The sequence below is a fragment of the Euphorbia lathyris genome, chromosome 1 (genome assembly GCF_963576675.1).
Source record: "Euphorbia lathyris chromosome 1, ddEupLath1.1, whole genome shotgun sequence".
Taxonomy (NCBI): domain Eukaryota; kingdom Viridiplantae; phylum Streptophyta; class Magnoliopsida; order Malpighiales; family Euphorbiaceae; genus Euphorbia; species Euphorbia lathyris.
Genome location: NC_088910.1, coordinates 123566438 through 123578456, shown reverse-complemented (window position 1 = coordinate 123578456; position 12019 = coordinate 123566438). Strand labels below are relative to the sequence as shown.

The window sequence follows — 12019 nt, the reverse complement described above, 5'->3', positions numbered from 1 at the left end:
CATTTATCGTCGGATCTCGGCTTGCATTCACATAGACCTTAATGACCACGTAAATTTAGTCATTTACCGTTAAATATAGGCGGATTAAATATAAGCCTTAGGATGTTTTGAATCTCTACCTTAGGATTTTATTCCGTTTAGATCTAACGATAAATAACTAAATTTAAGTGGTCACCAAGGTTCATGTAAACGCAACTAATACCATTCATAATACGAGTAAAATTATATTTCTTTCTAAAAAAAAAAAGTAAAATTATATTTTTACCTCATCCCGTTAAAAAACTGAAAAAATGTAGTCTGGATAAATGGGTTATGGGCTTCCGACGTTGATTGGTTTTTGTACAGTTAGTATCGTCACCACCGTCTCCACGCCGGTGACTTCTTGCCTTCTTGGCCTGTATAATCTCAACCTTCTAATTTTCCCACGCGAATGGTCAGACTTGGACACTGATTCGGTAACTCACCGATTCACTTGGTTAACGGGGCATGAAGTGCCGATCCGTTGCGTGTATTTGGTCAGGGTCACCTCCGATTCATAGGGTCACCGCCACTGCGGTGCTGAACCAACCACCGACCTTATACACTGGTGGATCCGATGGCTCCATTCTCTGGTGGAACCTCTCTTCTTCCGATTCTAAATCGGTAATTCAGCTTGATTCGCTACCTTTTGTTGATCTTCTTAAATCGTAATTCCTTCCAGTTTCTAAAGTGTTCATTAGCTTCTCTGAATTTAAACTGTCAGCTAAGTATCTAAGTCCATCTTACTTTGATTGTTTCCGAAAGTGAAAATGTAGATAGGAGACATGGCCGAGTTTGAGTAGAGACAGTCCTCTTGTTTTTCTGTGTAAATGATGATTAAGCAGTTAGCTCATCAATGTTTCTTCAGTTGTAGCTCGCTTGATTATGTCTTTTGAAATTGATCTTTTTTCTACTACTTGTTTGAAGATATGTCCATATGCTGTGATATTAATAGTAGCAACATGATGATGATATAAGAGTATGTTAGAATTGCAGTTGTCTATACTATTGCTTCTCTTCATGTGTGATTGTATAGCTGTTGTTTCATATATTTGAATTTATTATTATCCTTGATTCAAAACTGAGGCTCAATTGCTGAATATGTCACTTCTAACCAGCAGGCTAGTTCATTGCGTTTCTTAATTTGACAGGAGATCAAACCAGTGGCTATGCTGTGTGGTCATGCAGCACCGATAGCTGATCTTGCAATCTGTTCACCTGTGGTAGTTTCAGGAGATGATAAAGAAAAACACAATTTAAGCAATGCTTCTGAGACCTCAGTCTCCGATACACGTGGAGCTTTGATAAGTGTTTGTGCTGATGGTGTTTTGTGTGTTTGGAGTAGAAGTAGTGGACACTGTCGACGCAGAAGAAAGCTCCCACCTTGGGTTGGCAGTCCATCTATTGTTCGTACAATGCCCACTAGCTCTAGATATGTATGCATAGGCTGTTGTTCTAGTGATGCTACTTATTTGTCTAATCATCATTTTGTTAATTCTTTTGAGGGGGATGAGGCTTCAGCAGATAACGAATTTCACCATAGAAAACCCACAAAATGCACTGTCATAATTGTTGATACTTATAGTCTTACTATTGTGCAAACTGTTTTCCATGGGAATTCAGCAATTGGGCCATTGAAGTTTATGGATGTAGTTTTGTTGGGTGAGGATGGGGAAAAACATTCTGTTTTCATGGCAGATTTGCATGGTAGGGTGCAATTGGTTCCAATATTAAATGACTCCGATGGTGAGGTGGCGAGTGAATTGCATCAGAATTCTCAGTTGCACATCTGGGGAAATGGGATGAGTGGAGGACAAATTGTTTCAATTGCAACCAGTGGTAACTTTATAGCTCTTGTGCTGAAAGATTGCTGCATTTTTAGGCTTTTGTCCAGTGATGCTATTATAGGAGAAGTTTCTTTGGTAGACAGTCTTCTTCTCAACAGTGACAATTCTACACAATTAAGTGTAATTGGGGCGTTCTTTTTTGGAAGTGGTGGTGATGCTGAAAAATTGCAGACTTCCCAAGAACCATATGAGCATATTGAGGAAAACTTAGCTTTGTGGAATACTGCAGGTTCTGCAGTTGTATATTCTATATCATATTTGAACGATTTATTTAAATGTGAAGCTCTTTGTCAGATTCCTGCTGCTTCTCATCCTGGTGATGCAAGACTACAAGTTTCTTTCAGTCATTCTAAAAATAAATTTCTCCGAATTGAATCAGTTTGCTTTGATAGTGAAGAGCCTTTACGATGGAATACCCATGTTACAATATGGTCTTTATGTCAAAAACATGAAAACAATGAGAAACTGTCTCAATGCAATTTTTTTGGACGAAGTGATTTATTGGCTGACTGGATCTCAAACTCTAGTCTGCCCAATCAAGTCAGTGATCATGCTGGCAGAAACATGGCAATATCTTGTCCTCGGAATTCGTTCTCCAGTTCAGGCACTGAAAGTAGTAAACGTGCTGTTGGTGAAAATTACAGTTCTACACATGAAGGACGAACTGTAACTGCTTCCATGGTTATTTCTGAAAATCTTTTTCTTCCTTATGCTATTGTATATGGTTTCTTCAATGGAGATATTAAGGTTGTGCGCTTTGGTATGATTCTGGGATTGGATTCCCTTGAAAGAAGTCCTCGGTATGATGTAAATTCCCATGCGTCTGGACAATATATTACGGGTCACACGGGTGCTGTACTATGTTTGGCAGCACACCAGATGTTGGGTACAGCACAAGGACGGAGTTTCAAACAGGTTTTAGTTTCTGGAAGCATGGATTCCACAATTCGCATTTGGGATCTTGACAGTTGCAGTCTCATAACAGTCATGCACCAACATGTAGCACCAGTTCGCCAGATAATCTTTCCCCCTGCCCAGACTGAACGCCCATGGAGTGATTGCTTTCTCTCTGTTGGGGAGGACTCATGTGTTTCTCTTACTTCCCTTGAAACTTTGCGAGTAGAAAGAATGTTTCCTGGGCACCCTAGCTATCCTGAAAAAGTTATGTGGGATGGTACAAATGGTTACATTGCATGTCATTGCCCGAGCTATTCCCGGACAGCTGATGTTGATGCTTTATACATTTGGGATGTAAAGACAGGAGCTCAAGAGAGGGTACTTCGTGGAACTGCTTCTCATTCTATGTTGGATCACTTCTGTAAAGGCATCAGTGCTAATTCCGTATCAGGTGCAATATTAAATGGAAATACTTCTGTGTCCTCGTTGGTACTACCAATAATTGAAGATGGAGGCTCTTCTCAATCCCATATAAATCATTTAGAGAACAGAGTCACCTTGTCAGCTGAAGCAGATATGTTAGACCCCACTACTTCTAAAGCACCGAGTTCAAAGAGAAATTCTGCTGCAACTGCACCATCTTTCCTACAAAACAGCAAGAATCCCATAAGATGCACTTGTCCATTCCCCGGGATTGCTACTCTCACTTTTGACCTTGCATCATTGATGTTTTCTTCTCAGAAGCATGAGCCTATAGCAAATATGACCAGTAAACTGGAGAACACCAATGTGAATGAACAAGGATCTAATTCCCAAAGTCCCCACCAAGGTCGTCTTGATGATACTTCTCATAAAAATGGAATCTCAACTGATACCCCTGAGGTGGATGACTGGATCAGGTCACTGGAAAAATTATTGCTTAGATTTAGTTTATCCTTCTTACATTTTTGGAATTTTGAGAGCCAGCTGGATAAGGTGCTAATGACAGACATGGAGCTGAGGAAACCAGAGAATTTTATTTTATCTTCTGGTTTGCAAGGGGACAAAGGATCTTTGACACTAATATTTCCTGGTTTGAGCTCTAATCTCGAGGTATTTTTTTGCATAGACTTTATCGAAATGTTTGGACCATTCATCTTGTCTGCCTTATTTTAGATTTCTCTAAGACATTGAAAACAATATTTTCAGTTATGGAAATCATCATCAGAATTTTCTGCTATGAGATCATTGACGATGGTCTCTATTGCTCAACGAATGATTAGCTTGTCTTCATCCAGCTCAGTGGCCAGCAGGTATTTGCAGTGAACTCTCAAAAAAAGTTCTGGATGATAATTGTTTGCTTACACAATATATTTTGGATCTAATTATGCCTTGGGTGTTCTGCTGGGTTAAGGTGTTTATGAACTAACTTGATGAATTATTTGCTCAGTTAAAATTTAAAACCAAATAAAATGATGCATGTCCAGATTATGTGATATCGAATTACACAATATGCAAGATCTGATCAAAATATCTTGTCCAACTTTGGAGAAAGGAGGGTGTACAATATCCTTACAATTGACAATCTAAGGTTATGGTAAAAGTTGTTCTTCTGAACGTAGTTATGCAATTGACACTATTCTATTGCATCCATCCATATACTTTGTTGTCAAAATAATAGGTACTTATGATTTTCCCAAGAGATTATGCAGTTTTGGTTTGCCTTTCTTCATTGTTTTAGTTATTTTCTGCCCCAGTGTAGGATATTCAACTTTATGTAAATCTCTCCCGTCCTGATAATCTAGTTTGAAGTTTCTGAACGAAATCCTGAATGACCTAACTTATCTAATTTTGCACGGGCTCTTGAACAAATAACACTTTGAATGAAAAAGTCAGGAGACAGGAATGCCTTTTTAGCTTGATTTCTGGCGAGGAGATATCTCATTTCTCAAGTGAAGTGGTGGTTTAGGTCTTTAGTGTTTGGTACATCTAGCGTTCTAAATGGTGGCGTTTCCTATTATTCCTTTTTTAAATGCTAGTCTCTAAGCCAGAACAGTAATGATGTGATATGCAAATCTCTTGCTGTTCACCATTTACATGAATCTGCAATCTGTGCTTGTCAGTGTTGGAAATATGATTTGATCTGTGTAATTTGCAGAGATCTTGCAGCATTTTATACTCGGAACTTTGCACACCAACTGCCAGATGTGAAACCACCTTTACTCCAGGTGACATCTAATGATATTAACCTTTTGATAACTATTTTTAACTGTTTAATGCACTTTTTTTTTTCCTTTGTGAAATTGAGTTGTCAAATTATTATATGTAACTTAGTATATTGTAGATGGTTGTTTTGGAATTAATTCAAGTTTTTGACTAGAGACCTACTTTTTTCACTTTAAAGTGGAATGAATGGTCTGTTATTCAGAATCCCAATATTCTGTATATATGTCCTCAATAGTTATCCATATATATGCTCTGATCCTTAATGTGATTTTGTGATGCATTAGTTAAATAAAAAATTTCAAGAGGCTTATGCTGTCTTAGTTAATCTCAGAACTGCCAATTTAAGATGGAGGAAAACAATAGTTTTACCTGTAAAAATTACTGTTTGCTATCATTAATTGTTTTCTTGAAGAATTTAAAGTAAAACCTCAAATTTGCATTTTGTGCCATATCAGACAAGTAATATATTTTTTTTAACAGCTTTTGGTGAGTTTCTGGCAAGATGAAAGTGAGCATGTGCGTATGGCTGCTCGCAGTTTATTCCACTGTTCAGCTTCACGGGCAATTCCATCACCTCTGTGTGGTCAGAGAGCAATTGATCATGCAAAACTTCTGAGATCTCTTAGTGAAGGTGGAAAAAGTGAAGGTGATACTTCAAAAGTTGGAGTATCTAGTAATGGATCACATGATATTCCTTCTTGTGAAGGTGAATATTCAAAATTAGGAGTATCTTCCAATGGTTTGTCTTCTGAAGTCTCACCTGAATCACAAGGAATAGTTCAAAAAGAATCTTCTGACGAGCCATGTAAAACACAAGGGGTCACTGAGGCAGAAGAATCTAAAATACTTGCTTGGCTAGAGTCATTTGAAGTGCCAGACTGGATTTCATGTGTTGGAGGGACAAGTCAAGATGCCATGACATCCCATATCATTGTTGCAGCTGCATTGGCCATATGGTATCCTAGTCTTGTGAAACCGAGTCTTGCCATGTTGGTAGTCCATCCCTTAATAAAGTTGGTTATGGCTATGAATGGAAAGTACAGTTCTACTGCTGCAGAGCTCCTCGCAGAAGGTATGGAGGGTACATGGAAGGCATGCATATGTTCTGAAATACCTCATCTGATTGCAGATATATTCTTTCAAATAGAATGTGTTAGCGGCCAGTCTGCAATCTCATCTGGGCAATATCCAGCTGTACCATCTTCCATTCGAGAAATTTTAGTTGACATTCTTCTTCCAAGTTTAGCAATGGCTGATATTCTAGGCTTCTTAAGTGTTATAGAAAGCCAGATCTGGTCTACTGCATCTGACTCACCTGTTCATGTGGTATCTTTGACAACCGTAATCAGGGTTATCCGAGGTTCTCCAAGATATTTGGCGCAGTACCTTGATAAGGTTAGTGGAGCTGGGCTAGATGTGCATAAAACTTCAGAACTTAGACATCTTATTGTGAATTTTCGTATGACATGTGGCAGATATACAGGTGGTTAACTTCATATTACACACCATGGATCCTGGCAACTCAGTCATGCGCAAAACTTGCCGTCAGAGTTCAATGACAGCTTTGAAGGAAGTTGTACGTGTATTTCCTATGGTAGCCTTGAATGACTCATCTACCAGATTGGCTGTTGGAGATGCTATTGGGGGGTTTAATAATGCCAGCATTTCAGTATATGACATGCTAAGGTATCAGAAGATAACATTGAAGTTTTAGACTAAAAACTTATGGTTATTCTATTAATAATTCCATGAAATGTGTCTTTCAATGTGATATGAAAGGGCTTGGTGAATTCAGATCTTTCTTAAGATGTAACCTGGTAGAATAGGAAATTGATTCAAAATAGTTGCCTCAAAAGTAGCTTCGAATTGAGGCTTGTTTAGTTTAGTACATGGCTTAAATCTATATCTAACCATTTTAGATTTTTTGTTAGCCTAACTCAGAAGATGGTTTTGGAGTAGCTTTATTATTATTGTCCGTAACAGTTATATGAGTCTGCTGTTCTTCCTCCAAGATGACTTGGGCCTGAAATTTTTAGAGGCTGTGAAACATCCTTGTTAAACTACTAGTGTTAAAAGAAATTCTTCTTCCTAACAGAGAACGCATTTAAGCAAAATGTAGGTTTTGTTTTTTTCAAAGAAAGGTCAAACCCAAGGATGTCAGTTTTTTCCTTTTTGTTCTTCTATTAGTAAGATTTTAAACCAAGACCTATGTTGCCCTTCTCCACCATTAGAGACAAAGCCTAATGGACTGAAGAGAACCCGTGTTTTATACTTCTCAAAACGTGCAGCTAGAGTTGACAAGAAGCTTCGTAGATGCACAATCACACACTGTGGACCAACCTAAAATCTTGATAGATCACTTACTATTATTCTGTTTTATGACTTGAATATAGCAGAGAATAAAGTATTGCATGAGGGTTTTGTTGCAATATTTCAATGGAAATGGTTTCACGCTTTTCCAAATGCATAGTTTTTTTGCTATTATCCATTTGATTGTAATATCTCTTACAATGAAATAATCCTAGGATTGATAATTGCTTAAACTTAGTTGATCCTTTTTTTTGCAGTGTGACAAAAGTAAAGGTTTTGGATGCAAGTGGACCTCCTGGACTTCCAGCTTTGCTTTCAGGAGCATCAGAATCAGCTGTGACCACAGTGATTTCTGCTTTGAGCTTTTCCCCTGATGGAGAGGTACTTTATCTTGGATGACATCTTTTTATTTTTTATTATGGCTGCTTCGATCTGAGATTGCATTGTGTGTCAGTGACAAATGCAGTAGATATTTTTATACAGCAGCACAGTTATGTATTGAACTTTGGGTATCAATACGAGGGTAAAATACTTCCATGACCCCTGAAATATAGCACCACTAACATTATGACATCTAAACTAGTAGTCAATTCAATAAGAGATCTCGGATCGAATCTGTATATCAATACCGATTCGATCTGAGATCTTGGAATTGGAATAAGTTCGGCAGCGGATCACAAAATCTTGGTGATCTTCTCGAATAGTGATTGTTGAAGTTCGTTTCTTCACTTGTTTGTAATTTTGTCCTCCTAATTGCAGGGGCTGGTTGCTTTTTCTGAGCATGGTTTGATGATGAGATGGTGGTCACTGGAATCTGTGTGGTGGGAGAAACTGAGCCGAAACCTTGCTCCTGTTCCATGTACCAAACTGATACTTGTTCCTCCTTGGGAAGGATTTTCTCCCAATTCTTCTAGGTCTAGTGTGATGGCAAGCATAATGGGACCTGACAGACCCACCAATTTGCAGGTTATTTCCCCACCATTACCTTCTAGAGAAATTATTATGAACATATGAACCGAAAATAAGATATTCCAGCCTTTAAATTCACAAGGGTAAAATACACCCACGGCCCTCAACTTTGGTGTTTCTAAAATGATGGCCTTGGATTTTAAAACCGGGTATAAAAGTCTTTTGACATGTACTAACATAACCAATTGACTGTTAACCAGTGTAAATACAGATGGACTGCGTGAAATGCCGGTAATTCACTCCTGGAGTTTATAATAATAACTTGGAACTTAAAATCTCAGCTTCATATCTTATCTGCAACCTCTAGAGCAGCCAAGGAGGCACATGCTGGGGTTTTGTTTCATCGGTTTATAAATCAGAGAGCACACCACCATTTCTTCAGTGCCTATGGAGAACTTCTACTATACACCTGTTTAATACACCCACCAATTAAAAGAAATAAACATGTACACGTGGCATTATTTGATTGGACGGGTGTATTGTAGAATTTCTCAGGGCCTATGGGATACACGAGTTGATACTAGGGTTGTCGTGTTATAATGTTTTGTGATCTATATATTTCACATGATTATATATAATGTAAATGCAGCAAAAATGATAATTTAATAGTATCAAATGAGTTGTCTTTGTAAATCGTGTTATCGGTCAAAATTTGACAACCCTAATTGATACAACATTGCTGTATTACACTATAAGATGTTACTACCAAATATATTTTCTGAAGGTATTGTTTTGTATTGTTTTCAGGAGAATGCTAGGGGTTCGAGTTGCCCCGACAATCTGAAAACCCTACTTCAGAATCTTGATCTCTCTTACCGGCTAGAATGGGTTGGTGATCGGAAAGTACTTCTTTCTAGTCATGGTATGGAGTTGGGCACATTCCCTTTATAAGATGAAGAAAAGAAACAACAGCAACATTTTCCAATGAACTGTTGATCTTGCTGTCTAAGAATGTCGTCGAGGCAGAAGGATAGGATTCTCATCGTGTACGATTTGTACGTTCACTCATAATATTTCCAAGTTTTTCCTTCCTAGTTCCAGCTTCCCCAAGTAGAATCTTATGGCTTCTTAGGCTTTGTTTGATGTGTCTTATCAATTTTTTTTTTTGGTAGTATTTTTTGTTTCCTTATATATTGGGGTTTGGGGTTAAACACTGTAAAGATGAGAGGCTTTTCCAGTTCAATTTTGCTCTCAAATATTGTTTTTCAGTTTTTGTAAATGATTTCTTAAAATTTGCTTAGTTAAAACCAACGAGTTATTAATATATATATGCTAAATCCTGGACTGCCGGATTACGGAATCCTGGTTTCTCTTGATGGAACCTGTTTATAGGCTCGGTTTATATATAAAATTGCTCAATTTAAGCTAAGTCTGATTTTTATAAATTTAGGCAGATTCAAGCTATTATACCACCAATTAGCGTGGTTGTTGACGAGATGCCGGGAGTCCAGGAGTCGAGATTGGGAGTTGAGTCAGATTCATACGTTTCGTGAAGGTAATCAGGTTGCTGACTGGATGGTGAACTCATTTCCTTTGGGTGACCGATTCATACAAGTGTGATGTGCCGTCTGTAGGCCTTCAGGCTATTCTTTGTGAAGATCGGTTTGGCCGACACTTTCTTTTCTTTGTTTTGTTTGGTTTTCACCCTCCTCCCATTACTTAAAAAAAAAATAGCACTCTCTGATTTCGGAATCCTGTCTTGTCTTGATGGAACATGTTAGGCTATAAGGAATTTATGTTTAAAAAGCGCAATTTAAGTTCAGTCAGATCCATTATTAATTTAGGTATTTAAGCTCAGTCTGATCCATTATAAATTTAGGCAGATTCAACAAAATCACATTCTAAGTCCAGCTTGTTTAAAATTACCTCAATATATATATTTTTTAATAATAAAACTTAAACAATATATATTTGGGACGGATTGACTAGTAACTTTTTTTTTTTTTTTTATAAATGGAAATTTACATACAAATTCATTTTTTAAAAACTATCTACAATTATGTCGAGTTATAATTTGGATTATATCAAATTAATAAAATTATTATTTTTAATCTATTTTAAGAATTAGAGTTTATATATTAGAGGTCTATGATATATATAGTTTAGAGTTTAGAATTTATAAATGAGAGTTTAGAATTTTTAAATTAGGATACTTTATTTGTTATATGTAGAAAATAAAGACATATTCATAATTAAGTTTGATAATCTGATTTACTTGTAATTTTATAAGTAATTATGATATTCATGTAGGAAGCCCAGTTAATATATCAGCATTCCATGAATGTAGTTAAAAAATCATCTCGTTAACTCCTAAACTTGTTTAAAGTGTTAAGTTGGCCACTTGAATTTATTTAGAGTGACCTATCGATTTCTTGAACTTGCTTATAGTGATTTATTGGTAATGTAAACTTATTTAAAGTGATTTACATTTCAATTTGTCTAATTCCTCTTTTGTTATGTCATTTGAACTTAGAAAATTAATCATATCACTTTAAACAAATTTAAGGAGATGTTATGTGTTGTTTACTGTTTGTTGTTGTTGGAAGATGTTAGCGGATTTCGCTCCAAAATACACGCATATTCTAATGTTTAGAGTAATCATAAAAAGAATCAAGCAAAGACTAGGTACTGATAATGAATTTGTAAATGTTTGAAATTGTCATTTACAAAGAAAGGTTAGGATGTACAATTCTTTTTTGCTTTAATTTCCAATTGAGGAAAGAAAAAAGCAGAAATAATTAAATTCTAGAAAGGAATTGCAACTGCCTGAGAAGAGGAGTTAAAGTCTCCATGACTTTCTCAGAAGGATGATTGTGAATCCCTTCATAGGTAGTCACAACAACTCTTGAATCTTTCGACAACCTCTGTATCTGTTTCTTCACATTACACGTAGCTTGTGTGCACCTGTAATAGCTCCTTCTCCCATCACAAACATTTTTAAAATATCAAACTAATATTACATAAAAAATTAATCCATCTAAACAAATCTTTAAAAAAAAAAAAAAATAAAAAATAAAAAAGAATTTATTTGAATTGATAATAATGCAAATATATGAAATATTACTAAAGAAATTTTAACGTGACTAAACAGATAAGAAGATAAACATATAAGTAATAATATCGACGTGTCACCATCTGAATGGTGTTCTAGGACTTAACTATTATAAATAAATTATATTTTACCGTTTTTAGAAACGCATAATACTTTCATTTTGGTGTGTTTTTAATGAATTTGAATTTTATTTTCATCAAATTTTCTCATTTGAAAGCAATAAATTTGAAAATATTTAATTTTTTTTAACCAAACTAACTAAAACCATGTATGAATTTAATCATACTTGTCTTTTTAACAATTTCCATATAATAAATTAAACATTCATTTCACATTTAAGTTATGCTTGTATAAAAAAGGATTGCTTAAATTATTTTTTGAATTTGATTTCTAACGATACGTAGGCATAATACCTAAATCAGAAAGTAAACTATGTAATAAAGATACATATGATGATTATTAGGATTCACTTATCAAAACTAGACTATAAAAAAATTAAATATTGGGTGAATAATTATCACATAATAATAAAATTCAAATAATTTTGAATAAGATAATTTGAATTAGAGTTCTCAATTTCTAACACGATAAAAACGCTTTATAAAAATAATTTTCTCTCACAATATATTTAAGAATTATCATTTAAATTCACAAAAACAAAGTTGTTATAATTAACACACAAAACATGAAAAACTAGCTTAATTAGTGAAATAATTAAATA

At 35.6% G+C, this 12019-nt stretch overlaps 1 protein-coding gene across 4 annotated transcripts; it reads left to right on the top strand.

Annotated features, from left to right (window-relative positions):
* Positions 1-320: 320 nt before the first annotated feature.
* LOC136210870 (uncharacterized) lies at positions 321-9510 on the top strand. 4 transcript variants are annotated; one of them, XM_066002296.1, is made up of 9 exons: positions 326-642; positions 1170-3854; positions 3951-4054; positions 4900-4969; positions 5448-6362; positions 6451-6653; positions 7535-7658; positions 8037-8243; positions 8994-9510. In XM_066002296.1, the coding sequence occupies exons 1-9, from the start codon at positions 487-489 to the stop codon at positions 9135-9137; spliced, it is 4608 nt and encodes a 1535-aa protein (XP_065858368.1). In that variant the 5' UTR covers positions 326-486; the 3' UTR covers positions 9138-9510. The 4 variants fall into 4 exon arrangements, 3 of the variants coding, with proteins under 3 accessions (XP_065858368.1, XP_065858369.1, XP_065858370.1); XM_066002297.1 differs by having other exon boundaries at positions 503-642; positions 1140-3854; XM_066002298.1 differs by having other exon boundaries at positions 510-642; positions 1145-3854.
* The last annotated feature ends 2509 nt before the right edge of the window (positions 9511-12019 follow it).

Coding starts and splice junctions, on each gene's coding strand:
- LOC136210870 (XM_066002296.1), top strand. CDS start 487: ATGAAGTGCCGATCCGTTGCGTGTATTTGGTCAGGGTCACCTCCGATT. Junction 4,055..4,899: donor TCCAGCTCAGTGGCCAGCAG/GTATTTGCAGTG, acceptor TGTAATTTGCAG/AGATCTTGCAGCATTTTATA. Junction 8,244..8,993: donor ACAGACCCACCAATTTGCAG/GTTATTTCCCCA, acceptor TATTGTTTTCAG/GAGAATGCTAGGGGTTCGAG.